General features: G+C 42.9%; 2 protein-coding genes across 3 annotated transcripts in view; one reads left to right on the forward strand and one right to left on the reverse strand.

The window, feature by feature from the left end:
• The window catches only part of LOC110498859 (rhomboid-related protein 1), a 66,371-nt gene extending 52,107 nt beyond the window's left edge, over positions 1–14,264 (reverse strand). Inside the window, exons 1-2 of one of the 2 annotated variants that reach the window (XM_021575526.2) lie at positions 13,775–14,263; positions 1,218–1,376 (exon numbers count right to left, since the gene is read on the reverse strand). In XM_021575526.2, coding sequence (XP_021431201.1) covers positions 1,218–1,376; positions 13,775–13,813 — 198 coding nt within the window. In that variant the 5' untranslated portion in view covers positions 13,814–14,263. Of the gene's footprint in view, positions 1–1,217; positions 1,377–13,774 lie in introns of both variants that reach the window. The other variant, XM_021575527.2, reaches the window with a different exon arrangement.
• An 11,535-nt stretch (positions 14,265–25,799) lies between these two features.
• On the forward strand, positions 25,800–27,231 carry LOC110498860 (histone H1.0-B). The gene has a single exon (XM_021575529.2). It carries the CDS (start codon positions 26,046–26,048, stop codon positions 26,640–26,642), a length of 597 nt encoding a protein of 198 aa, XP_021431204.1. The 5' UTR covers positions 25,800–26,045; the 3' UTR covers positions 26,643–27,231.
• The last annotated feature ends 333 nt before the right edge of the window (positions 27,232–27,564 follow it).

The raw sequence follows: 27,564 nt of genomic DNA on the forward strand, positions 1-27,564 counted from the left end.
CTGTTGTGAAGAAGTTTAAAGCTGGATTTGGATACAAAAAGATTTCCCAAGCTTTAAACATCCCAAGGAGCACTGTGCAAGCGATAATATTGAAATGGAAGGAGTATCAGACCACTGCAAATCTACCAAGACCTGGCCGTCCCTCTAAACTTTCAGCTCATACAAGGAGAAGACTGATCAGAGATGCAGCCAAGAGGCCCATGATCACTCTGGATGAACTGCAGAGATCTACAGCTGAGGTGGGAGACTCTGTCCATAGGACAACAATCAGTCGTATATTGCACAAATCTGGCCTTTATGGAAGAGTGGCAAGAAGAAAGCCATTTCTTAAAGATATCCATAAAAAGTGTTGTTTAAAGTTTGCCACAAGCCACCTGGGAGACACACCAAACATGTGGAAGAAGGTGCTCTGGTCAGATGACACCAAAATTGAACTTTTTGGCAACAATGCAAAACGTTATATTTGCCGTAAAAGCAACACAGCTCATCACCCTGAACACACCATCCCCACTGTCAAACATGGTGGTGGCAGCATCATGGTTTGGGCCTGCTTTTCTTCAGCAGGGACAGGGAAGATGGTTAAAATTGATGGGAAGATGGATAGAGCCAAATACAGGACCATTCTGGAAGAAAACCTGATGGTGTCTGCAAAAGACCTGAGACTGGTACAGAGATTTGTCTTCCAACAAGACAATGATCCAAAACATAAAGCAAAATCTACAATGGAATGGTTCAAAAATTACCTCAGCCCCTTCAAAAGGCTTTGCATGCACTTCATAACAGGAACACCAGGTCTAAACACAGACAGGTTACAGTAGAGAGGAATGAATGAGAATGATGTCTCGGACCTAGCAGCATCACAAGACTCAAGAACACTACTCAGCAGAAGACATCGAGGCAAGGTTTTCTCCCCTGCTCCACCACCAGATAATACAGTACATTACGCTACAAGTGCATGATATTCTCATGCTATGAATTATGAGTTTGAATGTCTGTGTGCGTGTGTGTGTGTGTGTGTGTGTGTGTGTGTGTGTGTGTGTGTGTGTGTGAGGCGCACTTGTGTGTTTGTGTGTATTATCATTCAATATTTTGTGCAATTCTAACCTTTCTCAAATAATTCTGTTGAGTGTGTGTGTGTACTATGCCTTCTTCTGCATGAATGTGCCTCTGTGTGTGTGCTCGCGTGCTTCTGTGGGAGTACCCTTTCAGCCACTTACCAGCTCAATGAGCTCCTGGTAGCACACCTGTCCCTCCTCGTTGCTCTGCACCAGGGCGAACAGCATGTCCAGTTTGGAGGGGTCCAGCTGCAGCTCATGGTGCTCCACCAGACTGGTGAAGTTCTCCACTGCGATGAAACCGGTGTTGTCTGGGTCCAGCTGGCAAACACAACACAATAAACACTCAGTACAGGCTGACCAGAACAGTGCTGCTGTTGATGATGATAGTAGTAGTGCCTATTAGCAAGAATGGGCTCAATTCCATTCAAATTCACTGAATTTATTTTCATGGAAGATTTTTTTAAATTCTTGCGAATTTAAAAGGGAATTTACCTCATCCCTGAGTATTAGAGTGATCCTCTTTCTTTACCTCCCGTTATACATAATCATAATGCATCTTATGTGCTGTACTTTTTTAAAGCACATTGCACTCAATAAGCTGCAGTGATGTAGAGAGATACTGTATGAATGAATCTTCCTGAGTGCATCAGTAATCACCTGGTCACACACATTTCCTAGGTGGCAAAGGTCGAATCAGGTCAAATATTATTTGTCATATGCTTTGTAAACAGTCTCTCCCAACAGTGAGAGAAAATGTTTAAACAATAGAAAGATCATGCGGAATAACTACACAATAACAATAACTTGGCTATATACACAGGGTACCAGTACCATGTCCGGATGGATATATAGTCATTTATCGGCGTAGTAACAAACCCCCACCTTGACACCCATGCGACCCCCCCAGAAATGATCAGCCCCTCAGCAACCTGATGCCATCTATTTTTACACACACACACACACACACAACTATTACAATTCTCAACAGTAATTTAAAAGCAAGACAGGATCTTAAAAATATTTTACATTTCGTCCAGGAGGTCACCTATTGAGTAGGGCTGAACTATTCCATAGACAGCAGTCGACAGCAGAGACACAACAGACATGCCAGGACAATGGCGAGCACTAGTGCCAAGAGAGATGAAAATGTCAATAAGAGCAGCATTAATTAAACCATATTGTCAGTGGGAACATCATTGGAAGAATCAGACCAGCCTTAAAAACAGAAGACAAGCCAGCTGTATTTTTTCTACTAATTAAATGGGCAGGCCTAAAGAAAATAACAGACTGGTAACAACAGGCATTGGCAGGACTGATGGGCCAACAGGTCATTCTAATGGTACACCGTGATCTGAACACACTGTATGACTGAAATCCCACTGCTGACACCATATGTCATTATACAGACATTGTATTCTCTTTTTCTTTCATTTTGGAGTTAGTGAGTTGGGTTCTACCGCATTTGCATTTGTGGACAAATCATTGTGGTTTTCATGAATCACCACTCTCACTGTGAGGCCCCCATGGGTTATTACCGCTGATGCTTGCATGCCTCGGCCTCCCCGTAATTGATTTAAGCAGGGAGTGTCATAAAAATGCCAGAGTTGAGCAGTCTGAAATAGTGCCTGGTTAAAAATGGCCCATAAAGTACAGGGTGTGTATGTGTGTGTGGTGTACAGTGTCTGTGAGCTCGCATTCTAGTGTGTTTTTGTGTTTGTACTGTATCTATCCATCGTCGACTGCTTCTTTATTTATTTATTTATTTTATATTAGATTGAATTTGTTTCGATGGCGCATTAATATCCTGTTCTAGTTTCTCTTTAGGCTGTCGAGCTGTGTCTGTGTTTTTACTACATTTCTGTGTTTTTACTGTGTTTCATATAATGATAAAAGAGATGAAACCAACAGCTCCTTGTTGCTCTAGGGCCGAAAAGTGGTCTTTCAGCTGTTGCATCACTCTGGAGTCACCCACAGTGTGTATCATGTTGGTCTGTGTAAATATAGGAGGAGATCCTCTCGTTCTGAATACAGATGGCTCCATGACTCAGTAGACAGAGGCCTCAGGAGGGTAGAGTGGTTCTATAAAACACTGAGCCTGCTAGTGCCAGTCTCTACTGTAGTTGTCTCAAGGTTTACAGCTCGCTAGCTCCACTCAGGGACAAGGAAGATTCATCAGAAAATCCCTGGGAGTGTCTGATACAGTGTGTTTGTGTGTGTGTCGATCCCTCTCTCTTTGTGGAGTTCTTTTCCTCCTCCCCGGGACTGATTTCAGGAACGTTTACGGCTGTTTAATTGAATACAAGAAGCTCTTTAATTCCATTTCTACTGCTCACCCTCCCAAGGTCTCTTGTTACTTATTTATTAGTCAGGGGTGGGGTATTAGCAGTCAAATACTAGTGTGTTAGCTTTGATCATGCGTCGAGTCAGATGGTAGCATTTTTGCAGGGCCGGCTTTAGCCTTTTGGAGGCCCTAAGCAAGATTTGGCTGGGAGGCCCTCCACCTTGTGGCAAAACATTTTAGTGGCCCTGTCACGGTCGTCCTCCTCTTCATCTGAAGAGGAGAGGCGAGATGGATCGGAAGACCAAAATGCGGCATGGTAAGTGTCCATGGTAAATCTTTAATCAAGAAAGACTGAACACTATACAAACGAGTAACAAAAACAATAAACCAAATTCGACCGTGAAGCTACAAAATGAGACCTGTGCTGAAACAAGCCATCAACATAGACAATCACCCACAAACAAACAGTGCAACCCAGGCTACCTAAGTATGATTCTCAATCAGAGACAACTACTGACACCTGCCTCTGATTGAGAACCATACTAGGCCGAAAACATAGAAATGCCCCAAAACATAGAAAAACAAACATAGACTGCCCACCCAACTCACGCCCTGACCATACTAAATAAATACAAAACAATGGAAATAGAGGTCAGAACGTGACAGGCCCCCACTCTTGACGATGGGAGACATATTTTTGATTGAAAGTTAATTTTCATGCAAATGTTGCATGAAAATGTTCTGCAATTCTACACATTGTGCTATGGGCGGAGAGAAATGTTGGCAGTTTTAAAAGCTATTTTCCTGCAATTCTACACATTTTGCTATGGGCGGAGAGAAATGTTGGCAGTTTTAAAAGCTATTTTCCTGCAATTCTACACATTTTGTAATGACTTATGCCATGTTAATATGATATCCGAGTGAGAAAGACGAACAAAATCAAATGGGGCTCCCTGGAGGTCAGGGACCCTGGGCACGTGCCCTGCGTGCCCAGTCAGTATTCGGCCATGATCACTACAAGTTTAGATAGCTTGCTAGACTAACTACCAATCTAAAAATGGTTAGCGGACATGGCTAATTGAGTGACTGTCAGTGACTGACATAAGAGAAAAACTGCTGATGCACAAACACATTTTTAAATTGCACCTTGTGTATATTCTACTATTCTTACTCTCAGGACGGGAGCCTCCTAGCGGCCGGGGCCCTAATTGACCACTTATGTTGCTTATGCCTGGAACCTGCCCTGCTTGTTTGCTCTGTTGATGCAAGCAACCAAATGTTATCAGTCTTGTGAAATAGTAGGGAGCTAAGAGCAAATACTGGAAATTCTTGTGTTTTCACAATCACAGACTTTGTTGTGAAGCCATTTTTCATCCCAACAGGCAGGCGCCCATACAAAAGTACACACACAGACCAACGCGAACACAAATACACACATGGACACACACACACACATCAGTAATCTGAGCCATCTCCCTTCTCAGTCATCGCACAAACATATCACGCACAGAGTAATTTTGGCTGAATGCCGGGGCCCCTCGCTGGCTGGGCCTGACAGTCTTGAGCTTGGGAAGTGGCTTCCTGAAATGCGGCTAAAGCAAATGCATGTATGAGAATGAACCAAGAAAGAAAAAAATGTCCCAGATCTATTTTTACTTAATCCCCTTACTGAGGTTTGTTTAAACACAGCCTATTCTGCCCCTGGGGAGAGAAAGAAGGGTTGCAGATAAGGCCAACATTTTGCATAGGCTGAGTGTAGGGCACTAGGATGTTAGGATGGGGAGGGAGGGAGGGAGGGAGGGAGGGAGGGAGGGAGGGAGGTGGAGGGAGGGAGGTGGAGGGAAGGAGGAAGGGAGGGAGGGAGGGAGGGAGGTGGAGGGAAGGAGGAAGGGAGGGAGGGAGGGAGGGAGGGAGGGAGGGAGGGAGGGAGGTGGAGGGAGGGAGGGAGGGAGGGAGGGAGGGAGGTGGAGGGAGGGAGGGAGGGAGGGAGGGAGGGAGGGAGGGAGGGAGGGAGGGAGGGAGGGAGGGAGGGAGGGAGGGAGGGAGGGAGGTGGAGGGAGGGAGGGAGGGAGGGAGGGAGGGAGGGAGGGAGGGAGGTGGAGGGAAGGAGGAAGGGAGATGGGTACATTTGCAAGAAAAAGTGTGAACCCTTTTCAAATATGTGGATTTCTGCATAAAATGGTCATACAATTTGATCTGATCTTCATCTAGGTCACAACAATAGACAAACACAGTCTGCTTAAACTAATAACACACAAACAATTAAAACGTTTTCATGTCTTTATTGAACACACTATGTAAACATTCTCAGTGCAGGGTGCCAAAAGTATGTGAACCCTCAGATGTAATATCTGGTTGACCCTCCTTTGGCAGCAAAAACCTCAACCAAACATTTTCTGTAGTTGTGGATCAGACCTGCACGGTCAGGAGGAATTTTGGACCATTCCTCTTTACAAAACTGTTTCAGTTCAGCAATATTCTTGGAATGTTTGGTGTGAACTGCTCTCGAGGTCATGCAACAGCATGTCATTCGGGTTGAGGTCAGGACTGACTGGGCCACTCCAAAAGGCATATTTTTTTCTGTTGAAGCCATTCTGTTGTTGATTTACTTCTGTGATTTGGGTTGTTGTCCTGTTGCGTCACCCAACTTCTGTTGAGCTTCAATTGGCGGACAGATAGCCTAATACTCTTCTGCAAAATGGCTTGATAAACTTGGGAATTCCTTTTTCCGTCGATGATAGCAAGCTGTCCAGGGCCTGAAGAAGCAAAGCCGCCCCAAACTATGATGCTCCCTCCACCATACTTGGTGTGCTTGTTGGTGTGCTGAGCCTTTTTTTCTCCACACATAGTATAATGTATTCCTTCCAAACAACTCAACTGTAGTTTCATCTGTCAACAGATTATTTTGCCAGTAGCGCTGTGGAACATCCAGGTGCACGTGCAAACTTCAGACAGCAGTGGCTTCTCTCGTGGTGTCCTCCCATGAACACCATTCTTGTTTAGTGTTTTACATATCGTAGACTCGTCAACGGAGATGTTAGCATGTTCCATAGATTTCTGTAAGTCTTTAGCTGACACTCTAGGATTCCTCTTAACCTCATTGAACATTCTGCTCTGTGCTCTTGCAGTCATATTTGCAGGACGGCCACTCCTAGGGAGAGTAGTAACAGTGCTGAACTTTTTCCATTTATAGACCATGTCTTACCGTGGACTAATGAACATCAAGGCTTTTAGTGATACTTTTGTAACCCTTTCCAGCTTTACGCAAGTCAACAATTGTTAATCTTAGGTCTTCTGAGATCTCTTTTGTTTGAGGCATGGTTCACATCAGGCAATGCTTCTTGTGAATAGCAAACTCAAATTTTGTGACTGTTTTTTATGGGGCAGTGCAGCTCTAACCAAAATCTACAATCTCGTATCATTGATTCGACTCCAGGTTGACTCCTGACTCCAATTAGCTTTTGGAGAAGTCATTAGCCTAGGGGTTCACATACTTTTTCCAACCTACACTGTGAATGTTTCAATGATGTATTCAATATAGACAAGAAAAATACAATAATTTGTGTGTCATTAGTTTAAACACACTATGTTTGTCTATTGTTGTGAAGATTAGATGAAATTTGATGACCAATTTATGCAGAAATCCAGGTCATTCCAAAGGGTTCACATACTTATTCTTGCCACTGTATATAGAGAGCAGGAGAGAGAGAAAGAAAATTTAATTGAGCGAGAGAAATAGAGGAAAAGAGAGAACGTCAGAGACTGCTCAACCACTGTGTAGCATTCAGTCAGTCCGACGTCTCTAACACACTCCAACAGTCCAAATCTATCAGAAGGCTGTGACACACTCCGGTGCTCTGCATCACCCGGGCACACAGATGAGCCACGAAGTCTGATCACTGTCTGGCCGCATATGTCATTGTCACATCGCCACGGTTACCATGTGGGGTTTGACACTGCAAATTGAACTGTAGCCTATACTGTAAATAGAGACAGTATTTGCCTAACCTTCTACTGGAAGGGTGTTACACAAGTACCGGGAGCTGAGAATGAAGGTGAAGAGGTGGTGAAAGATTGGTCCTTGTTGGTAGTTATGACGATTAACAATCAATACATTCAGTGAGGAAATCAGAGACGAATGAACGTTAGGTTATAAGCGTTACCTTTTTTTCTTAGTAAGGGTAGGGGGGTCCATGACTGTTTGAGAGAAAGAGAGAGAGAGAGAGAGAGAGAGAGAGAGAGAGAGAGAGAGAGAGAGAGAGAGACAGACAGAGAGAGAGAGAGAGAGAGAGAGAGAGAGAGAGAGCGAGCAAGTGAGAGAGAGCTGTTATTGAAATAATACAACACCGGGAGGATGATGCGTTGACAAGCCACATCATCGCCATGGTTACGGGTTTCCTGTGTGTCACAGCTTTCGCATTTCCCTTTATGAGGGGGAATTGAGAGAGGAGGGGGGTAGAGAGCACTGGAGTAGGGAAAGAAGGATATAGATGGATGGAGAGATAATTAGAGGAATGGATAGAAGGATGGGCTGGTGAAAAAGGGATGATGAAAGAGGTGAAGGCTAAGGGGTCAAGGGGGGGGGGACCTGCGGATGAAGAGGGTGAAAGGGTTAACAAAAACAGAGAAAAACAAGATAGGGTGAAGAAAATATGGTGGGAGCAAGTAGAAGGGGATGGATGAAGATAAGGGGATGAAATAGTGTGGAGGAGGAGGAGGCGGCTGTGCTGACTGCAGGGGAAAGATCACGTCGTTAACCCTCAAGACCTCTATTACCATCAGCAGACAACCAGCCACTGAGGCTAACCCCAGAGCAGGTGTCACTTAACCGAGTCCAGCACTACAGTGGGAGGGGGAGGAAACCCTGACCTGGGAACAGACCTTGGCACTAAATAAAAACAAGAAAGCTTTGTTTGTCCACATTGCACATCCAGACTAAAATGGATGGGTCTGTGTGTGCCTACCTAGTAAGAGTGTAGTACTGTAGTAGCATGAGTGTAGTAATGTAGCAATGTAGAAGAAGTGTAGTAATATTTTAAGTACTGTAGTAGTATCAGAGTGGTGTGGTAGTGTTGTAGTATAAGCAGGGTTGGAAAATACGATAGCCCAAGGCTAGTACTTTTCAGACTGGGCTAGTCAAAATTGCGGTCTACTAGCCTGCTATGCCAGTGCCCAAAATCCTTCATTTCCATACCAGAGTACAAGTATAGCAGGGTAGTAATATACCTGTGGCATCTGAGTATTGCTGTAGTATAAGAGTTGTATCAGTGTTGCAGTAATATTTGCGTGGCAGTGTATTAACACAGCGATAGCGTCTGAGCTAAGCAGTGAATCAGCTCCAGTGCCCCCAGGACCCACTGCTGTTCTTTGACAACCGGGCCCTCTAATGATTAGACATCAGCAGCATTCTAGGCTACTGTGGCACTGACTGCAAGATGATGGCAGTCAGGCCATGACAACAGCTCCCTCTCTCTCTCTAGTCTCTACTCTTGCTCCACACAGACAGAGCAGAACTCCTTGATTCATGTTGAATCCATGACCACATTTTCTCCCTTTGACATGCAGTCACACAAACAGCAGCAGGAGACATTCCTCAAATGCTATGCATGAAAAGCACCACGCTGATGGCATCAGGCCTCGATGAAAGAGAAAATAAGAACCTCATCCTTGCTATGGTTGGCATATATACACGCCAAAACTGTATAACACTGTCCTCAGATCATTTATGTAGCAGGTGAAAATAGCTCTGATGAAGAGGGGATAAAGAGGGGAATTGCAAAAGAGATATTAATCAACTAATGATTGCAAGGCTCAGTGATGGTGGAGCTCGAACTCAGGCAGCCAATTTCCTTATTAAGTGACATGGCTATATGAATAACCATTAGACAAACAGAAGTGTGAGTGCGTCTGTGTTTGTCAAGTATGAGTCTGAGTGTGAGTCAGTGAGTGTATGTGCCTGCATGGGACAGAAATAGCCTGAGCTCAGCACTGCTACCTCCTGCAGACAAGACTAATCAAACTCACTCCTGTAGCTACTCTCTCTCTCATGCTGCAGTCTGATGTAGCAGCCCAATGTGAGAGGTACATGCAACTAGCTACATGTAGCACAACTCCACTCATAACCCTATATGAGTGAAAGGAGACTAGACCAACATGAAGTCAACCTGCTGATCTAGGCCTACATGAATGTCTACACATCTGAGCCTATGAAAATATAGCCTACAGAGACATTTTGAGGAGACAAGAACAACAAGTATCTCTTAGGGGAGAAAATATTGGTCTACTCTACTTTCAAGTTGAGGTCTGCCACACATTATGGATAAATAGATGTTGACATGCACACCCTCCGTTGCTTTCCTGGGCTAACATAAAGAGAGTTTTTCTCCATTGAAACCAGACACTTTAAAGCTAAAGAATTCCCTCTACCTGTGCACCTTCAATGAATTACTCATAAATGATTCACTATGCATGCTGCTGCTCGAAAACTTTGAAAACCACCACCATGACCACAGCACATCCTTTTACCACATTGATATTCACACAATATTCCTTGGTGGCTTTTCACCTTCCTCTCATACATAAACACACACAAATGTTGAAAAAAGGTAGGGTAAAACACACACGCACACACACCACAGCTTGTATTGCTATCCTTGTGGCGACCAAAGAATTGATTCCCATCCAAAATCATATTTTCCCTAAACTTAACCCCTAACTTTAAAACTATACCTAACCACTAACCATAACCTTAATTCCGTTCAACTGACAACGGGGTCAGCCTGCAGGCGCCCGGCCCGCCACAAGGAGTCGCAAGAGAGCGATAAGCCAAGTAAAGCCCCCCCGACCAAACCTTCCCCTAACCCGGACGACGCTGGGCCAATTGTACACTGTTCTATGGGACTCCCGGCCACAGCCCGGGAATGAACCCGGGTGTGTAGTAACACATCTAGCACTACGATCCAGTGCCTTAGACCGCTGCGCCACTCGGGAGGCCCGACCTAAACCTTAATTCTAACCCTAATTGTATCCCAAACCCTAAACCTAACCCCTAAGCCTAAAAAATACATTTTCCTTGTGGTTATCGGCAAAATGTACCATACCAACTTCCAAATTCTCCTTGTTTTACTATCCTTGTGAGAACTTCAGGTACCCACAAACGCACACACCTCTAAGTCTGTTGATAAATGTGTTACTGATGGGCCACTCGTGACCCTTAGACCCTGCAGCAGATAATCGATGCCTCCCTCTCGGTGCCCAATCTGTCAATCAGTCAAATCCCCAGCTGGTGCCACGGAACAGTGGATTGGTCCAGCCAGCCAATAACGTGAATGAGGGATATGGGGGGGGGGGGGGGGGGGGGGGGGGGGACTGACACGATGCACATTAGACATTGATTAAAAAATAACCATTAAAGTAGTCTTTGATTTTGATAGCAAAACGCTTTAAATAAAAAAAATTCAAAGTTGAATAAATGCTTCCTGAGAGAGCTGAAAAGAGTGCTTGAGGCTGTAGCTGTCTCAGTGCTGGACAATGGTGGAAAAAAGTACCCACTTGTTATACTTCAGTAAAAGTAAAGATACCTTAATAGAAAATGACTCAAGTAAAAGTGAAAGTCAAATACTACTTGCGTAAGGTCTAAAAGTAAAAGTATTTGGTTTTAAATATACTTAAGTATCAAAATTAAATATAATTGCTAAAATAGACTTGACGCTACAATATATAACTTTTTCAGTGACCTGACCAAATTCATATAGAAATGTGAGATATAGATCTTTAATTCCCGTTGAAGGCAAGTCTAAGAAACGATAGATCTGTTTTACGTCTCCTATTTCTAACGCTTCCCGTCCTGAAATGTTGTTTTTGCGTCATTAACACCAGCTTCTAACAGCTGAATATACAATATTTTTGCTTATGGAAAATATACTTCACAGTGGTTTAGACGGTACAATGATTCTCTACACAATCACTGCTTGTTTTGTCATATAAACTGAAATTAGACGAACTATTCACATTTTAGTAACCAGGAAATGGCAGAGTGATTTCTGCATAGTATCAAATCTTTAAGTATCAAATGTTAAAAAATATATAATAATCCAATTCCTTATATAAAGCAAACCAGACAGCACCATTTTCTTGTTTTTTTTACATTTATGGATAGCCAGCGGCAAACTCCAACAGTCAGACATCTTTACAACCGAAACATGTGTGTTTAGTGAGTCCGCCAGATCAGAGACAGTGGGGATGACCAAGGATGTTCCTCTTGATAAGTGTGAATTGGACCATTTTGTTGTCCTGCTAAGCATTCAAAATGTAACTTTTGGGTGTCAGGGAAATGTATGGAGTAAAAAGTACATTATTTTCTTTAGGAATGTAGTTATGTAAAAGTAGTCACAAATATAAATAGTAAAATAAATTACAGATACCCCAAAAAACTACTTAAGAAGTAGTAGCACAGCCCTGCCCCTGGGTTGTTATGTAACCAAGAGGAAAATCTGTCAATATTTCTGAGATACTCAAGGAATAGGAAAAAGACCAGACACCTAGACAGACCTATGGCACACAGCAACACAGGTACAAGCTAGTGCCCAGATGATTGCCCTACTGACTACAGTAAAATCATCAGGTCAGGACCAACCATCTCCAGATAAATTACCCCGTGATCACTGCTTCCAGGTTGAGAGAATGCCGAGAATGTGCAAAGTTGTCATCAAGGCAAAGGGTGGCTACTTTGAAGAATCTCAAATATAAAACATATTTTGATTTGTTGAACACTTTTTTGGTTATTACATTATTCCATATGTGTTATTTCATAGTTTGATGTCTTCACTATTATTCTACAATGTAGAAAATAGTCAAAATAAAGAAAAACCCTTGAATGAGTAAGTGTGTCCAAACTTTTGACTGGTACTCTGCGTGAGAATGCTGTTCATTAACTACAGCTCAGCGTTCAATACCATAGTGCCCACAAAGCTCATCACTAAGCTAAGGACCCTGGGACTAAACACCTCCCTATGCAACTGGATCCTGGACTTCCAGACGGGCCGCCCCCAGGTGGTAAGGGTAGGCAACAACACATCTGACACGCTGATGTTGAACACGGGGGCCCCTCCGGGGTGTGTGCTTAGTCCTCCCCTGTACTCCCTGTTCACCCACAACTGTGTGGCCAAGCAAGACACCAACACCATCATTAAGTTAGCTGACGACAGGGCCTTCCGAGTGGCACAGTGGTCTAAGGCACTGGATCGCAGTTGCTAGCTGTGCCACTAGAGATACTGGTTAGAGTCCAGGCTTTATCGCAGCCGGACGTGACCGGGAGACCCATGGGGTGGCGCACAATTGGCCCAGCGTCATCCGGGTTAGGGAAGGGTTTGGCCGGCAGGGATGTCCTTGTCCCATCGCGCTCTAGCGACTCCTGTAGCAGGCTGGGCACATGCAGGCTGGCACAGTTGCCAGGTGTACGGTGTTTCCTCTGACACATTGGTGTGGATGGCTTCCGGGTTAAATGGGCATTGTGTCAAGAAGGAGTGCTGCTTGGTTGGGTCGTGCTTCGGAGGCACTCGACCTTTGCCTCTCTCAAGTCCGTACGGGAGTTGCAGCTATGAGACAAGCCTGTAACTACCAATTGGATACCACGAAATTGGGGATACAAATGGGTAAAAGTATTTTTAAAAAGCTTCCTGACATCCAGGACCTATATACTAGGCGGTGTCAGAGGAAGGGCCCAAAAAATTGTCAATACTTCAGTCACCCAAGTCATAAACTGTTCTCTCTGCTACCGCACAGCAAACGGTACCGGAGCGTCAAGTCTAGGACCAAAAGGCTCCTTAACAGCTTCTACCCCCCAAGCCATAAGACTGCTGTACAATTAATCAAATGGCCACAGGAACTACTTGCACTGCTGTTACCCCTACCTACATGTACAAATGACCTCGACTAACCTGTACCGATGCACATCGACTCGGTACCCCCTATATATATATTGCTATTTTGTGTTACTTAAATATATTTTTTTATTTAGTAAATATTTTATTAAGACTATTTTATTAAAACTGCATTGTTGGTTAAGGGCTTGTAAGTAAGCATTTCACGGTAAGGTTTGTACTCGGCGCATGTGACAAAATTGTATTTGATGCCGACATCACATTTTATTTGTCACATGCGCCGAATCCAACAGGTGTAGGTAGACCTTACCGTGAAATGCTTACAAGCCCTTAATTACAACAACGCAGTTCAATAAATAAAGTGAATAATTATGAAATAAAATAAAGTAAACCTTTTTTTTAAGTAACACAATACCACATGCCCCTTCCCCCTTCCCCTAGCAGCAGTTCTACACCTGCCTCTTGTCTTTCATCACTAGATAGAAAGAGTGCGGCTGGCTGCTGGCAGGAGACGGTAACCATAGAAACCTCCCGCCGCTGCTTTGCTCTCTTACCTGCTCTTGTATGAGCTGAAACAGGGAGCTTCTATCCATATACTGGCCAGGGAGTTGAGAGGAGCCGCCGAGGACAAGGGCATAGATAGGGAGGAGCAAGCGGGCTGCTGGTGGTGGTTGGTGAGAAGGGGACGGGGAGTGGGGTTGGGGGAGGTAGGAGCGGGTGACTAAATCGCAGCGTCAGCCCCCTCCACTACACGACACGGCTACGTCCCCTGCTCAAAGGATGGAGAAACCCGGATAACTTGATTCCTGGTGGCCCCTTTCTCTCCTGTTAGCGCCGTGGCTAACTAGCGTGGTAATCAGCAGCGTCTGTAGTGGTGGCAGGGTATTCTGTGGTGCCAGTGCTGTTTGGATAGGAGGCAGCCCAGCAAAACAAGCAAACAGCAGATTCAGCAGCTCTCATTCACGCACTCTCCTCCTCGCTAACCTCTGCCCTGCAGCACTGACTGCTCCCTCTCTCCTCACTGACACTGCACTGCCTGCATACCAATGAGGCAGGGGAGGGAGGTGGCTCCTCTCGGCCAATGGGAACCGGAACAGGAGGGGCCACTGGCTGCAGCTCATTTCCACATTGCAAGGAGAGGTCTTGAAGAGGAAGAGAGGATGAGCTCCACTGCGGCTGTGTGCCTACTACAGGCTCAGATAGGGATGCACGTAGGCACATCTAAAACACATACACACGGACAGAGAGAGAGAGAGAGAGAGAGAGAGAGAGAGAGAGAGAGAGAAAACACCTAAGCTCCTTGTGAACAGACTGAATATATGCACACATGTACAGTACATGCAGGCCTATCACACATTGTAACAGAAACGTGAATATACATCACACTCACATCGCACACATGGAACCACACAAATATTACACTAAAGCACACTTACAGAACCATGACGAAATACCCTTCCTGTGTACCCCTTTACGCTAATCATACACATAAAGACATATTGTAGCACATACAATCATACACACACAAACATGCATGCATTATTGCATTAATTCCACCTCCATGGTATCGCATAAATGAATACAACTGCAATAACATTTGGGCAAAAATCCCTGGTGTACAATTGATCATTATAAGTAAAACCAGTATAAAGCCTTTATGTTAATCCCATGCATAATTTATGTAAATTACAAAGAGACTGGTGTATGGGGACCTGAACATAAAGGTCAGAACATCAGATTGATGAATGGCGACTCGTAACCCCTTGTGTGGGCAGCCCTGGTAGGAGCAGTGCCATTACCAGACCTATTTCCTTAGAAGAGAACACATTATCATTCCATATGCATGTACACATCATAACCACTTCTCTTAAGGACAATGTGGATAGCTGGGGATACAGTAAATCCTGCTTCATAAAGTGAGCTGATGTATTCGCTCCAATTGAAAGCTGTAGTAAGGTTGCTGTAGCTCAGCTATGACCTGACAGTGTATGAGGCCATCAGTGTGTGACAACAGGTCAGGATCCCCTCTCCGTCTACAGTCCACTGTCCCCTCTCAGATCCAGTGCCAACTCCCAGCTCCTATGATGCTCTGCCTCTCGCCCAGTGACAAGACAGAGGCTCTCTGTTTGTCTGTCTGTCTCATAATTGCACTACACACTGTGACTCTCCAGGTCTTGGTGAATACAGTACCAGTCTAAAGTTTGGACACACTTACTCATTCAAGGTCTTCTTTATTTTTAACTAATTTCTACATTGTAGAATAATAGTGAACACACCAAACCCATGAAATAACACATATGGAATCATGTAGTAAGCAAAAAAATTTTAAACAAATATATTTCATATTATTCAAAGTTGCCACCCTTTTGCCTTGATGACAGCTTTGCACACTCTTGGTATTCCCTCAACTAGCTTCATGAGGTAGTCACCTGGAATGCATTTCAATTAACAGGTGTGCCTTCAAGTGCAGTCACAGAAACCATCAAGCGACATGATGAAACTGGCTCTCATGAGGACCGCCACAGGAAAGGAAACCCAGAGTTACCTCTGCTGCAGAGGATAAGTTCATTAGAATTAACTGCACCTCAGATTGCAGCCCAAATAAATGCTTCTCGAAGTTCAAGTAACAGACACATCTCAACATCAACTGTTCAGAGGAGACTGTGTGAATCAGGCCTTCATGGTCGAATTGCTGCAAACAAACCACTACTAAAGGACACCAATAATAAGAAGAGACTTGCTTGGGCCAAGAGACACGAGCAATGGACATTAGACAGGTGGAAATCTGTCCTGTGGTCTGATGAGTCCAAATTTTAGATTTTTGTTTACAACCGTGTGTCTTTGTGAGATGCAGAGTAGGTGAACGGATGATCTCCGCATGTGTGGTTCCCAACGTGAAGTATGGAGGAGGTGGTGTGATGGTGCTTTGCTGGTGACACTGTTAGTGATTTATTTTTAATTTAAGGCACACTTAACCAGCATGGCTACCACAGCATTCTACAGCTATACGCCATCCCATCTGATTAGCGCTTAGTGGGACAATCATTTGTTTTTCAACAGGACAATGACCCAACACACCTCCAGCCTTGTAAGGGCTATTTGACCAAGAAGGAGAGTGATGGAGTGCTGCACCAGATGACCTGGTTTCCACAATCGTCCGACCCTCAACCCAGTTGAGATGGTTTGGGATGAGTTGGACCGCAAAGTAAAGGAAAAGCCGCAAATAAGTGCTCAGCATATGTGGGAACTCCTTCAAGACTGTTAGAAAAGCATTCCAGGTGAATCTGGTTGAGAGAATGCCAAGAGTTTGCAAAGTTGTCATGAAGGCAAAGGGTGGCAACTTTGAAGAATCTCAAATAGAAAATATATTTTGATTTGTTTAACACTTTTTTGGTTACAACATGATTCCATATGTGTTATTTCATAGTGTTGATGTCTTCACTATTATTCTACAATGTAGAAAATAGTAATAAAAAATAAACCTTGAACGAATAGGTGTGTCCGAACTTTTGACTGGTACTGTACAGTAGATAATGCTTGACCCTCTCGCCTTCAGATGTCCGGCAATGGTAAGTGGGCAGTGTGGGGAATCACCCACATGATGAAAATGACAGCCAAATGAATCGGGTCACTTTATGACATAGTTTTAGTCCAAAGTGCTCTATTTTATGCAACGTCCAGGGATAAATATGGAGGGAGAGAGAGCTATTAGGAGAGAGATAGGATGCAGTAGAGAGTGAAACCAAGGGAAAGAGAGAAGGACCAAGGGAGAGAGCGAGATGAGAATGGGGAGGAAGATTAGAAAGTGAAAACAAGGGAAAGAAAGTGAGAGAGAGGGAGGAAGAGCACAAACAGATGAGAGATTGAGCTCACATTCTTGCAGCACAAAATGCATTGAAGTTATTCTTTACAGGATGAAGAATTGCCTATGGTTGGCAGGTTTTGCCACCACACAGATTTAGACATGGAATATGTGTTGCTCTGTAACATCTCTGTAATGTTCAAGTCTCAAATGACGTGCTGAACTGTTAAGAATATCATGTCACGTTTCAACATTTTGGTGTCAGGCCAAAGAGGTTTGTTTATTGAGTTGAATCAAGCCTCACTCCTTTTAAGCAGTTTCCAATGATAGGGGTGGCACTGGAATAGCTGAGGAAGTGGAATAATTAACTCAGAGAGGAGTGGAGAGCCCTCTAGAGTCTGGACGTGCAATTGCGATTTACCAGTCCAACAACCAACCCAAATTATCTTGGCAACCAGCCATGGAGTCCAACCACAGAACTGCTTGGAATGTTGAATATTATCCTCAATGGGTGTTATACAGGTTGACCTTGACCCAAACCACTGAATCAGGCTGTGTGTCTGATTTGTACTGACTGCAGAACTGATGCTGCCTTTTCAACTGGCAGAAACCTATTAAGACATGCATTTTAGTTTCTGGGTTCTATTTTAACAAACACTCTTAGCGTTGGTGGTAGCGCTATAGTCCAGGTTGTGTCAGAAATATTTTAGATATTTTCACAGATATTTTCGCTAACGTCATTTTAGATATTTTCACAGCGAGAATTATGGGTGTAGTAGCTGGCGTTGTCACAAAAAGGCTGTTTTTTGATGAATAAATCATTTGTAGGCTTGTTGAGGATTGACTTATCACTGGCCAATTGGAACATGGCCCATCGGGAAATATGTGGTTGCTTCAAAATGTAGGCCTATCCCATCTTTGCTAAATATATTGAACATGTTTCAGTCCACTAGTTGAAAGCAATTGCATGACTTTAATATGGAAATATACTGTTAAACATAGCATTCACACTGATATAGGGGCTAGGGCTACAGTAAATTGCATTATGCCTGAGCCATGGACATGCCAAACATTGTCAATAAGTGAGATTTAATTCAGTATTGATAAGGCCAAGAAAGAGCGCATCATTCTGTTAATTTAAATGCATTCCAGGTCACTACCTCATGAAGCTGGTTGAGAGATTGCCAAGAATGTGCAAAGCTGTCATCAAGGAAAAGGGTGGCTACTTTGAAGAAACTCAAATATAAAATATATTTAGATTTGTTTCACACTTTTTTGGTTACTACATGATTCCATATGTGTTATTTCATAGTTGTGATGTCTTCACTATTATTCTACAATGTAGAAGATTTTTAAAATAAAGAAAAACCCTTGAATGAGTAGGTGTGTCCAAACTTTTGACTGGTACTGTATATCACCGGAGAAACTATCTGAGCGATCAAAACTGCGCCATCTGCGCCATCAGCCTATATATCTGATGCCATCTGGCCAGAAATAATATGACATGCCATTTATTTTGGTCCACACAGCATCAGATTCATGGTCTACACATACTGAGACATAGGGGGCGCTGTTTCGCTCGCTCGGATGCTTTAACTGAGATTGGTGCGTCTTTCCGCCAATTTAAAGGCGCTGCAAGGTCAATTTGCACTCTGCAATGACCGTGCAGCATTTACGGTGATCCATATGGCGCCTCCGACCACATTTTCGTATCAAGCATAAATTCGCTCTTACGCTTGATCCAAACCAAAAATGTGGTCGGAGCGTTGTATGGATGGTGTGACGCAATTGTGGAGTCTCCAGAGGCAAGCAGAGGCCAAATTGAGCTCGGTTCCACATCGTTGTGTCCCTCTCAAATGTTTTAACAATACAGAGGGCTCCATGTAGCTCCGCATCGACATGATTGGTTGACTGTAGGTGAGTGCGGGAGGTCCTGTATTAAAAAACTCACTGAATGCCCTGGCTTCTGCAGAGGCCGTATCATCATAAATGTTGCACGGCAATGTAGTCTTCAGAATGACCATGCAGTGCCTTTTACTGTTGCAGCTTATCTTGGTCCAATCAATGATCAATATTTTATTTGGATGGGCAAGGAGGGCTGCATTACAAACTCATATTAGACAGCCCTCGGCCTTATGCATTTGGGGGAATCCCCACGTCCATATTTGTCGTCGGTTCAAATTAGCCAAGCAAGGGAAGTTTGCAACGCTGCCTGAAACGATGATTGTTCGTCCGCTAAGAAAAGTCTGTCAAAACTAAAAACCTCCATCAATATGGAGTCAACATACAAGTGTAAGTAAAAATGAATGTAAAAAAAGTTTGAAATTGTGCTACTAACGCAAAAACACATCTCATAAAAGTATTGACGTTTTTGTTTGGTTAGCTTTTGGACATTTTTGAAATAAAACATTCTCCTTCTTCAGAAATAGCTAGGCAGACTAACGTTAGTTAGCTAATTAATTTGCTAGCTATCATACAGTAGGTGTATATTAATAATTATATAGTTCATATAAGTCATAATACAATCATAATTGACTGTAGTACATATAAAGGACCCACAAGCTACCGGTGGCTGAAAACACAATCATCGCGGGATGAACGAGTGATGAATTTCTGGCTATGGGCGTTCCATTTAAAAATCATTCCTCCTTTGCACATTACCTTGCAAGTGTATGCTAGTCAGACATCATGAACGTCATCAGAAGTGTCCACTTAATTTGAGGGCTGAGGGGATAGGGTGTGTCTTAAGTGTTTGGAATTCACCCGAGGTTTGGTAGGGCGGGCCATGCCACCTAAGGCCCGCCCATAACGCCGGCCCTGCCCACCTACTGTCCACCAATCATATCAATGCAGTGGTATAAGGAGGTATACTGAGCCCTCCACATTGTTAAAAAAATGGTGGGGGCGCAAGGCGTTGCAGCATGAAGCTTTATATCGCCTCCAGATCAAGAATAAATCGTCTTCAAGAGTAGCCTACGGAGGGCTTGGTTTTTAATCATATGAAACGTTAGACAAGCAATTGTTACAGGAAAATAACTTCTAATTACGTTTCGTGATGGGCATATAGACACAGCTTTTGGAGGGGTTTTATGCAAAACAAATGGGAGCTGGATAAAACAATGTAGACTCTACAATGCATAGATAAAAAGAGGATGTCAGCTCACTGTTTTGCTGCTCCCAAACTTGATATTTTAATAAAGATTTGGTGGTTAAGATCTATTTCAAACCCAGTATCTTAAGTACTTGGCAATGTATTCCTCTCACTGAGAGGAGGGGAGGCTATTGATGGTTTAATATCAAATGAAACGAAATGGGAAATAACAAGTATTTTATGTTTCTAAATATTATGTTTACTGGCACCAAAAGCAAATTTCTTGTTCGGTGTGCACATGGGCACTGTGCATCGCAGTTGGATAGGCTGAGCTTCTGCTGTCAAAATCCATGTCATAACATAACCAACCTCGTTCCAACCGCATTACTGCTAAGATCAGCTTTTGGTTGGTCTTAAATATCCCCACCAGTGCTGTCTGAAATTGGCACTTTGGCGCACGTTTTTAAGGACACACCTCAGATATTGCCACCCCTCCCACCTCGGCGCAAGCCAGCTCATATAAAACAGGTAGCCTACATTACAAATCCTGGTGCACATGTTGGAAAACAGCAGAGTGCTGGCTTTAAAAGGTTGAAATTGCCAACGGACGCGCTTTTAAAAATTGGGCTAGTTTACCGCCAGCTGAAAATTGAGCCACCTATCTAAAAACCAGACACTGGTTTATCTCACATCTTCCTTCTGGCACAAGATTGAAAACCGCACTGCCCAGGTGAAAATAATATAGGTGGCAAGGGAACCCTAGACTGTACTGTAAGCATTATGTAGGCTAAGGGTAAATTACTGTTCTAGTGCCCCTATTAGGGGGCTGCTGCCATCTGTTGGCGAAAAGGGTTCAAGTCAAGGACCAACTGTAGAGAAAAGTCCGGAAACCAAACAGTATTTGTTTTCCTTCAAATACCTGAGGTGCATGGGTGGAGTTGGACTTTTCCCATTGGTTCCGTTACATCAGGAAGCTACAGTATATGAATCAAGTGCACCTCAAGTATTTGAAAGAAAACAAATCAATGACAATTTCAAACCTGTCGTGAGTCTGTCAGTCATCAAACAAACTTCATGTATGAACCTTAACCAATGCTCACACATCATGACATTGTTAGGCTCTGTAAATAACTACAGGTTTATAAAATAATTGTAATGGCTATAATGGTTTTATAGCTCTAGTGAAATATGACCAAAATATCTAACCTTGACACCGAATCAGAGCAGAAAAGAGGTAGGCTTCATCTACATGATCAGCTTTAAAAAAGTATTGGACAGCTGCTGCTGGTCTAAAACAAAAACAATAGACCATTCAGCCACACAACTATACTGCATTCATTTACTGAGAGCTGGAGAAAATGTAGCCTAATGTTTTTAATGCCCATGATTTATCGCTAAGATGTATGCTAATATGTAAGCTGCCCTAGACAGAAAAAAGGAGCCTGCCGAGCAATGAAAGGATTAAAGGCCTTTCGTCAAATCGTGATACCATCAGAGGACCATGATAGAATGGCTACAGCATGTGATCAAATTGAAAGCAGTCCTAATACAGTCAATTTAAGCATTAAACTGAAACTTAACAAATATACTTCTGGTGACCGATATCAACTCAAATGCAATAAAGAGTAAGTTAATGGTTATACCCTTAATATGTATCAAAGGCATAGCCTATAATAGCCTTGATCAGACAAAGTCTGTTGGCTTGACTGAAGGCACACAGGTGCATCTCAGATTATGTCCAATGAGGGGGCTGTCAGGAGAGGAGGGGGTCACAGCTGTCACAGTAGCAATAATTAGCTGATCTAAACACTGAGCTCAGGGGGAGACGGCGAAGTTATGGAGAAGGAGGGTAGGGCGTTTCAAAGAGAGACTTGGCGTGGGCCACAAACCACTGTGCTTCTGTTGGCTCAGACGGACACTCTCCTCATTGTGTGGCATTGCGTGTGTGTTTGAGTGTTGTGCTGCAGTCAGCAGAGCACCTGTTCTCCGTCACCTGCTCATACAGACACACAACCATGTGTTGTCTCAACTGTCAAAGGGAACACACACTAACGGCATGTGTGTGAGTGAACACACTACAACTGTTTAAGGACAAAACATTACAACAAAATAGTTTCACAGTGTATGGGGGCGGGTCACAACAGCATTGGTTGCTGTCTCTGCCTGGATCAACAAGATGGACACCTCTTCTAATACATACGGTTTGAAATACACTCAATAATGGAACAAAGAGGACACCATAACATCAACTCTCAACCATCATACAGCCCCTGAACCCAAACCAGACCCTCATATATCCCTTGCACCTTCAGCAACATTCAGTAAATGGTTAATTGAATCTACACTTTCATCTGTACTCATTTAATCTGCAGGAATCCTACACAGTATCTGCAGTTAAGAGGGTTTCAGATGGCAAGCTTTTCATAGAGAGAAAGAAGTACTCTACATAGATCCTTTGCTGTATTTGCTTTGGACCCCAAGACAATGGTCCCATAGCAACAATCCAGAATAAACGCACAAGCTTTGAGCAACATGGAGAACAACTTTTCCCATAATGCTGCATGCCAGAACTAGAGAGTTTTTAAAAAGCTAAAATTACTAGTTGGCAAAGGGATGAATTTAGACTTAACTAAGACAAAGTATTTCGGACATGTGTGGTTCTCCTCTACAAACATATTGAAGTAGGCCTTTATGTGTAAATTTATACCTCACTTACCTACTTCTTAAAGTAGTGTGAACTTTATTTTAAGAACATGCAGGCACTGCATTATGTCACTATTACACTGAACAAAAACACAACATGTAAAGTGTTGGTCCCCTGTTTCATGAGCTGAAGAAAATATCCCAGAAATGTACAAAAAGCTTATTTCTCTAAAATTGTGTGCACAAATGTGTTACATCCCTGTTAGTGAGCATTTCTCCTTTGCCAAGATAATCCATCCACCTGACAAAACTGCACATTTAAGAGGGGCTTTTTATTGTCCCCAGCACAAGATGCACCTGTGTAAAGATCATGCTGTTTAATCAGTTTCTTGAAATGCTATTCCTGTCACACAATACAATGCCATAGATGTCTCAAGTTTTGAGGGCGCGTGCAATTGGCATGCTGACTGCAGGAATGTCCACCAGAGCTGTGGCCAGAGAATTGAATGTTCATTTCTCTAACATAAGCTGGCTTCAATGTTGTTTTAGAGAATTTGCCCCATGTTTCAGCATGATAACGAACAGCCCCGTGTCACAAGGATCTGTACACAATTCCTGGAAGCTGAAAAATTCCCAGTTTTTTCATGGCCTGCATACTCACCAGACATGTCACACATTGAGCATGTGTGGGATGCTCTGGATTGCAGTGTACTACAGCGTGTTCCACTTCCTGCCAATATCCAGCAACTTTGCACAGCCATTGAAGAGGAGTGGGACAATATTCCACAGGCCACAAAGGCTGCACTGTCCGCAAAAGTGGTTGATGTCTGGAAGTAAAGCATACACCTGCAACAATAAGCATTGATAATAATAATTAATAACAGATAATAATGTACTTATTATTAATAATTCGATAATTCTAACAATCATCACCTATATTAATTAATATTTGTAAATTAACTATCTTACAATCACAACTGACACAGAAACGGGAGCAAAGACCGAAGTATGGCACTATTATGCAATGATTGCGAGGAGTTACAAATGGACTTCCTGTTGTTAAGCTACACAGATTAATGTAAAGGCATATTTACAGTTGCCATGGGGCAATTAATTGATCCTAAAATCCTACGGTTGGCGCATTGACTGCTGATTCAGTACCGCCATTACAGTGTTAAGATAATCAACAGAAAAAATGCGATGGATTCTGTTGACCCAACAACGGGCCGCCCATTGTTAAAGACGTCCCTCTGTCGGTGAAGGTAGGGAGTGGTCTGTTGGTGCGAGAAGTGCGTGTGGGTGCTGTTTTCAGGACTAAACCACATAGGCATAACCACCGACTGAAGAACTACCTTTCTCCCGACACGTTTAAGTGTTCTGTGACCATAATGAAAATAAATAAACAAATATCGATTAAGAAGGCCATGAAAGAGGTCGACCACTTCTGCTCTCAAATTGCTGGCACTCGTCAACAAGACAGTGAACAGGAATGTTCAACAAATTACCGAACGACAGTGCGCGCGCATTCATTCGTTCATTTAGCGCGTCCCCTTATGAGCACTCACTTACTCATACTCTCACAAACATAGGCTACTCATCAGGGAGAGGGAGAAGGAAAGAACGAGCGGGTCAGAAGGGGGGAGAAGGAGGGAGCGCATATACAGCAAAACTGTATAGCCTTGGCCCCTCTTTGCAGGGTATTCCAAAAACATTTTCAAATGACATAGAACATAGCCTACACTAGCAGCATTTTGGCACAACTAGATATTCTACGACTTGAGTAATTGTTCATACTGGAAACATCACCTGCTAGCCTAAACCTTTTTGACAGTGTTATGCCACGTTATGGACTAACTGCAACGTGTCTATGATGTGAAATTCAGAATAATGAAAATGACAGGTCAAAATTAATTGATTGTAAACAGTCATAAAGCCCTTATAGCAGAAAATGAACAAACAAAGTAGTAGGAGATTGACTAAGGGATCCAAGATGGCGTTTGGGCTACAGGGGAAATATATCAGATGAAAATCTAAAATAAAAACAACCAATTGGGATGTTTCCTGTTGTAACAAATGTAGCCTATATCACTGCGCATTATACGTGTATAGCCATGGGAAATATGTGATGATCCACACGTAAATTAGTCATGTCGTTCAGTCGGCTCTCCTATTGCCTACCAGCCAATGAACAAAATAATGTCATCAATGCGCCCTATGTTAAATGATAGGGTGGTTTAATATAGATAGTTGTCGCACTCACACTTGAGCGAATACCCCGTCAAATATCAGACAATCATGATTATTTTATGAAAATTGACAGATTTCGTGAATTATTATCAGAGAACTAGATCTTTGGAGGTGTTGGCAACTTTCCTGACAAAGGAGCACAGTCGCGTGGAGCAATAGTGCCCGTTTGTTTATTTCTAATTCCGCCTTAAAACATCAAATAAATTAAACGTAACCATTCCACTAAATCCCAGATAAATCTATATTAACAACAGATGCTTTATCCATACATCAGATAGTCTGTCATTTAATTTATAGGAGGTTTAACACTAAATAATCTCAACCACGTCACTCAAAGTCAATGGCCGGGCTGTGTTAGTTCGACAATTATTTCGGTGTATTAAAAGCAAAAACTAGCTTTTGCATCGGTCAACCCATGTGCATTCGTTAAAGTATTGATTCGTCTTCATTATGCATTTGTCATTTTTATATTCGGTTCCGTCTGTTTGGGTCAATTTAATAGGAATTCTGCAAAATTGATCACAACGCGCTGTGCTTCGGGTAGGTTTTCGGGAAATAAAAGTTTGTCGGTCAGCGAATTATATAAAAACATTTATATGACAGTGAAGCCCAAATTGTCTACTTTCAAACCATGCGGTTTTGTACACATATGCAATGCCAGACTTTTTAAATTTTGCAAGAGTTCGAGGATGAAGAAACACAAACGGGACTGCGCGAGTTCCATGGAGCCTGCTGGATCAGCTGCTGGCCGTTGGTGTTCTCAATCACGTCCGCGCTTAGGCTTCATAAAGTCAGAGGAGCGCTTGTAGAATAATATACATTAAGAGACAATCAGCTGTGACGCTCCATCGTGTGTGTCAAACATATAGTACTCACAACTTTTTTTATTATATGCTTTGCGTTCTCACAAACCAGGACCTTTTCTGGAATATTATACGTTTGGAAATATTAATTTAGAAACGTGTGACGCTCTGTGACAGACGTTTGCCGGGAATACTCGAACTGAACCTGCATATTCAACCAATTTTATTAAGAGTCAACAATGGCAGAAACGGTGGCAGCTCCAGCCCCAAAAGCTAAAAAGGCGAAGGCACCCAAGAAAGCTGCTTCACACCCGAAATACTCGGATATGATTATGGCGGCCGTCCAGGCAGACAAAAGCCGTGGAGGTGCGTCCAGACAATCTGTCCAGAAGTACATCAAGAGCCACTACAAGGTGGGAGACAATGCCGATTCCCAGATTAAGCTGTCTCTGAAGAGGATGGTGAGTGGCGGGGTCCTGCGCCACACCAAAGGCATCGGCGCATCAGGCTCCTTCAAACTGGCTAAAGCAGAGGACACCAAAAAGGCGCCTAAAGCTAAAGCCGTTGTGAAACCAAAGAAGTCGCCTGTGAAAGTCGCCAAGCCCAAGAAGGTAGCAAAGCCCAAGAAGGTGGCCAAATCACCAGCAAAAGCCAAGAAAGCGAAAGTGTCAGTGAAGAAAGTGAAAAAGTCCCCGAAGAAAGCGGCACCAAAGCCCAAGAAAGTAGTAAAGAAAGCCAAGGTGGCAAAGCCAGCCAGGGCAGCCAAGCCCAAGAAGGCCAAAGCTGCAAAACCCAAACCCAAGGCAGCAGCCAAGAAAGCCACAAAGAAAAAGTAAAATGGACATTACAGAGAGACTTGTAAATACTTTGAGGAAATGTTTCTGTATATGTCATATTATTTTTGTATGGTCTCATGCGAATTGATCCGTTTTTACAGATCGTTTTCCACTCCATTGCACTATATGATGCTGTAAAAAGTGGGTCTGGAATTAAAGCATTTTTTTTGTAACAGCATTAATTGTTAGGCTACTATTTATTATTCCTCTCTGAACCTTGGAAACCTGAGGCACATGGACCTGTTAGAAAATGTATGTGACACTAATCAGGAATTATTATTGATTAGGCTATTGGAACAAGTGAATAGTTCTTGTTCTCTGTGCACGAGGTCATTCTGAAAATACACTTGTTTCAATAGCGAGCATTGTTGAGCTACACAACGTATAGAAAGAACTGTGTAGGCATGGACGTCAGCAAGATTTTCAAGTGATGGAATGGCTCCAAATGTGGACTCTATGCTACTTTTTGTAAACCAACCATGCCATGTTCCATTAATCCAGTCTATTTGTAATGAACTGCAGACTATGTATTGCATCACTTTTGAAACGGTTTATACTGTAATACAATAAACTTTTCTCATCTTCTAAATATGTCAATTTATTAGTCGCATTTTACGCATGCATACACATCTACAAATGCAGTTCTCAACCCTAATGTGAATGAAATGTACAGATAAAGTAATTGAAGGGCTATTGAGGAAAGAAAGAATGAGTAACTAATTGCCACGCGTATACAATTTGTCAAAACGAGAGCTTCCTTGACATCTGCAAGGAAGCTCTCGTTTTGATTTTTTTTTTTTTTTTATGTGCCCATATCCAAACTGGTAATATCAAGAATGGATTATGGATTATGTGACCTGACTGAAACTATTGTCTACATTATCCCTAAATATACCATAGCCCATATGATTAAATAAGATGG

This window comes from Oncorhynchus mykiss, chromosome 20 (genome assembly GCF_013265735.2).
Source record: "Oncorhynchus mykiss isolate Arlee chromosome 20, USDA_OmykA_1.1, whole genome shotgun sequence".
Taxonomy (NCBI): Eukaryota; Metazoa; Chordata; class Actinopteri; order Salmoniformes; family Salmonidae; genus Oncorhynchus; species Oncorhynchus mykiss.